General features: G+C 39.5%; 1 protein-coding gene across 2 annotated transcripts in view; it reads left to right on the forward strand.

Annotated features, from left to right (window-relative positions):
* LOC111863376 overlaps window positions 1-3,056 on the forward strand; it is a 31,960-nt gene that overhangs the window by 20,376 nt on the left and 8,528 nt on the right. The window contains exon 8 of one of the 2 annotated variants that reach the window (XM_023849642.2): window positions 2,718-2,834. The exons of the other annotated variant lie outside the window; for it this stretch is intronic. Within the exon in view, the coding sequence (XP_023705410.1) occupies window positions 2,718-2,834 (117 nt within the window). The remainder of the gene's footprint in view (window positions 1-2,717; window positions 2,835-3,056) is intronic. 2 annotated transcript variants of the gene reach the window in all.

Raw genomic sequence — 3,056 nt, forward strand, 5'->3', positions numbered from 1 at the left:
GACCCTTTGCTCCATTACATTTGTATAGTGTCCAGTTAGCTGTTCAGTACACTATTATTATTATTATTTTTTATTTTTATTGGAGGGGACTGGTTTCCTCATGCAACGCGACTAATAGTCTATTGTACGTCCCCCTTTGATATTCTACCAGTCGCCATGCCCTTCCGGTACTGGTGCTCGCTATCAGCCCCATCCTGCCAGCGAGGTCGGCCACCTCTCTGGCAGTGGTGCCCGATACTTCCCCATCTACCGGAGGAATTTGAAACTACTTGGCAGCTCCATCATGATAATGCACCCGCCCATTCTGCGCATCTGATTCAGACTTTCATCACCAAACACAACATCCCTGTGGTTCATCAGGCTCCCTACTCCCCCGACATAGCTCTGTGTGACTGTTGGCTATTTCCCAAGCTGAAAATGCCACTGAAAGGAACCCAATTTGAGTCAAGAGAAGACATCATGCCGAATGCAACGGCCCGGCTGATCACCATTCCAAAAGACGCGTTCCAGAAGTGTTTCCAACAATGGTGGAAGCGCTGGGAGAAGTGTGTGCATTACCAAGGAGACTACTTTCAAGGGGATTGGGGTTTTGTACCTCCAGATCAATAAATGTATTTCTGCCGACCAAAGGTTCGATACTTTTTGAACACACCACGTACTGCAGTGTGTTAAGATGTAGAAATACTTCAGTGATACAATACGGTGTGTTAACATGTAAACACTTTAGTTCCATAGTGTACAGATGAAAACATGCATCCTGTAACATTTACTATGTGTAATTGTTACAGTCCAGTATCAAGCACTAATTGGTAGTGTCTGAAACGGAGTAATGCACAGATTTTTGGCAGGCATAAGAAGAAAACCAGACAACAAACCTAAAGCAATTGCAGTTGATGTTGTGTATCAAAACCAAAATCACATAAGTGCAATGGCCCATATTTGTCTCTGGGTTTCATGAGTGTTATAATTAACAGTGAAAAATGGTCTCGGTGTGTTTTGTTTCTTAGTTTCTTAGTAGTTTGAAACTAAATAAACTGAAACAGAACCTTGAAACAAATGATTCAGAAATGAAAAACAAGCCAGAAGAATACTTCCATAGAAAGGGATTATTAAGTCTCATACAGAATAGCGTAGAACAAGAAGCTGCACACGATCGCTGAAACTGGTACTCCCTTCTGCGATAGACATGGTACAAACAATGTTCAGTGAAAAATGTGCTCAGCAGCTTTTTGATACGCTGCTATAAAATAACATGGTCTCTCGACAGATTGCTGTTCTATGAGAAGTCTTAGAATAACAGTTGATTGAGAAGCTGAGGAACTTTTTTCAACAGAGATTGACAAAGCAACTGATTGCAGTGGTATTGGTCGCTTGAAAGCTTATGTATGATATGTTGAAGATACAACAAGTAATAAAGACATGCTTTTCTACAACCTATAAAAAGAAAAGAAACAGCAAAAATACCATTCAAAATTGTTGATGATTTCATGAAAGAAAAAAGCATAAAATGGTCAGATTTTATTGAAGTATGCATGGATGCAGTTTTCATGATGGCGGGAAATAGAGAAGAACTTCAGGCCTTAATTACACAATGAGCACCAGAAGCTATATGGACACCCTGTATGATACATGATGAATCACTCCCTATGAAGGAATTATGCCCAAAACTGAGTGACATGATGAACACAGTGATCAAAACTGGAAACTACATAAAATTTCACCCCTTGGAAAGGAGACTTTTTGCAGAATCATGCAAGGAAATGGGGGCACAGTATCAGTTACTCTTGTTTTACTGCAACTCTCATTGGCTGTCAAGAAGAAACCTTGTGACTCATGTTCACAACTTGCAAGAAGTAACAGCACTGTTTTTAGGAGAGGAAAATCTAGTAACATTTTCTTTCTTAGTTAGCATACTTAAATGGATTTTTTGAGAAGTTCACACTGAACACAAGTATGTAAGGGAGCAATTTTTGCACGAAATTGACATTCTTTAATTTCTGTTCCTGTTACTTCCTCTTCAGACGTTAGCTTCAGAAACACAATATTTTATTACTGCTTTGTAGTTGTTCTTTTGTTTTACATGTTTAATCACCAGAATCTGAAGTTTGCTTTGTAGCTACTACACTTGATGTTTTTGACGCATTATTCCCTTTTGCACATTTGCACAAGCGTCTCTTTTCTCAACATGATATGTCATTCTTATGGTGAAAGACTGTCATGTTGACACAGAATATTACTGCTTTTTGATGGTACTTTGGGTAAACTCATAGCTGCTTACTGCTTCTAACTTTGATTCATACTTCCGTCTCCTGCTTTCTTGCTTGTTGCTCTTGTAGCACAGTGTAACATGAACTTTGGCATGAACCCACTAAAAGCTTATAAGAAATATATATATCAGTTGAATTCATGACAACCCATAGTTCTGTAACTCTCACAATAGAAAAACCTCTTCCATTTAGGTAAATATGATACTTATCTCTTTTGATATCAGATGATTCTCCAAGTTTGTGAATGGAAAATGAATGTTGGAATCAAGAGTAATATATTTTCTCAAGTTAGTCTTGATAATTCAAGACTTTGCATATGCCTAATGTGTGTGATGGAGAAAGGGAAAATGGTTTTCACTCGCAATTAACTGTACTGGATATGTTACATGTTATGTGTGTTGCATGTTCTGTGTGAAAAGGGTGTATATGAGTATGCATGTCGGTTTGCAGGCGAGATGTTTTGCAAACACTCCCCCAGAGTGTAGCACTAGCCAACATACCTTATACTCCCTCCAGGTCCATGGCACATGACTTGTATGTTTCGTCTCCAGTTTGTTCACATCCAAAGTAAGTAGTTCTGGAGCACTTGCTGCATGTTTTTACATTGCACAACTGTGTGTTTTTGTCCAGGTTACATAAAGCTGGGATGGTGCGGTTAGTATAGTGACTGTCTATGGGCTGGACGACCAAGGGGTTGGAGTTTGAGTCCTGGTAGGGTCAACAATTTTCTCTTCTCCATGTCGTCCAGACCAGCTCTGTAGCCCACCCAGCTTCTTATCCAATGGGTAC

This window comes from Cryptotermes secundus, unplaced genomic scaffold, assembly GCF_002891405.2.
Source record: "Cryptotermes secundus unplaced genomic scaffold, Csec_1.0 scaffold568, whole genome shotgun sequence".
Taxonomy (NCBI): Eukaryota; Metazoa; Arthropoda; class Insecta; order Blattodea; family Kalotermitidae; genus Cryptotermes; species Cryptotermes secundus.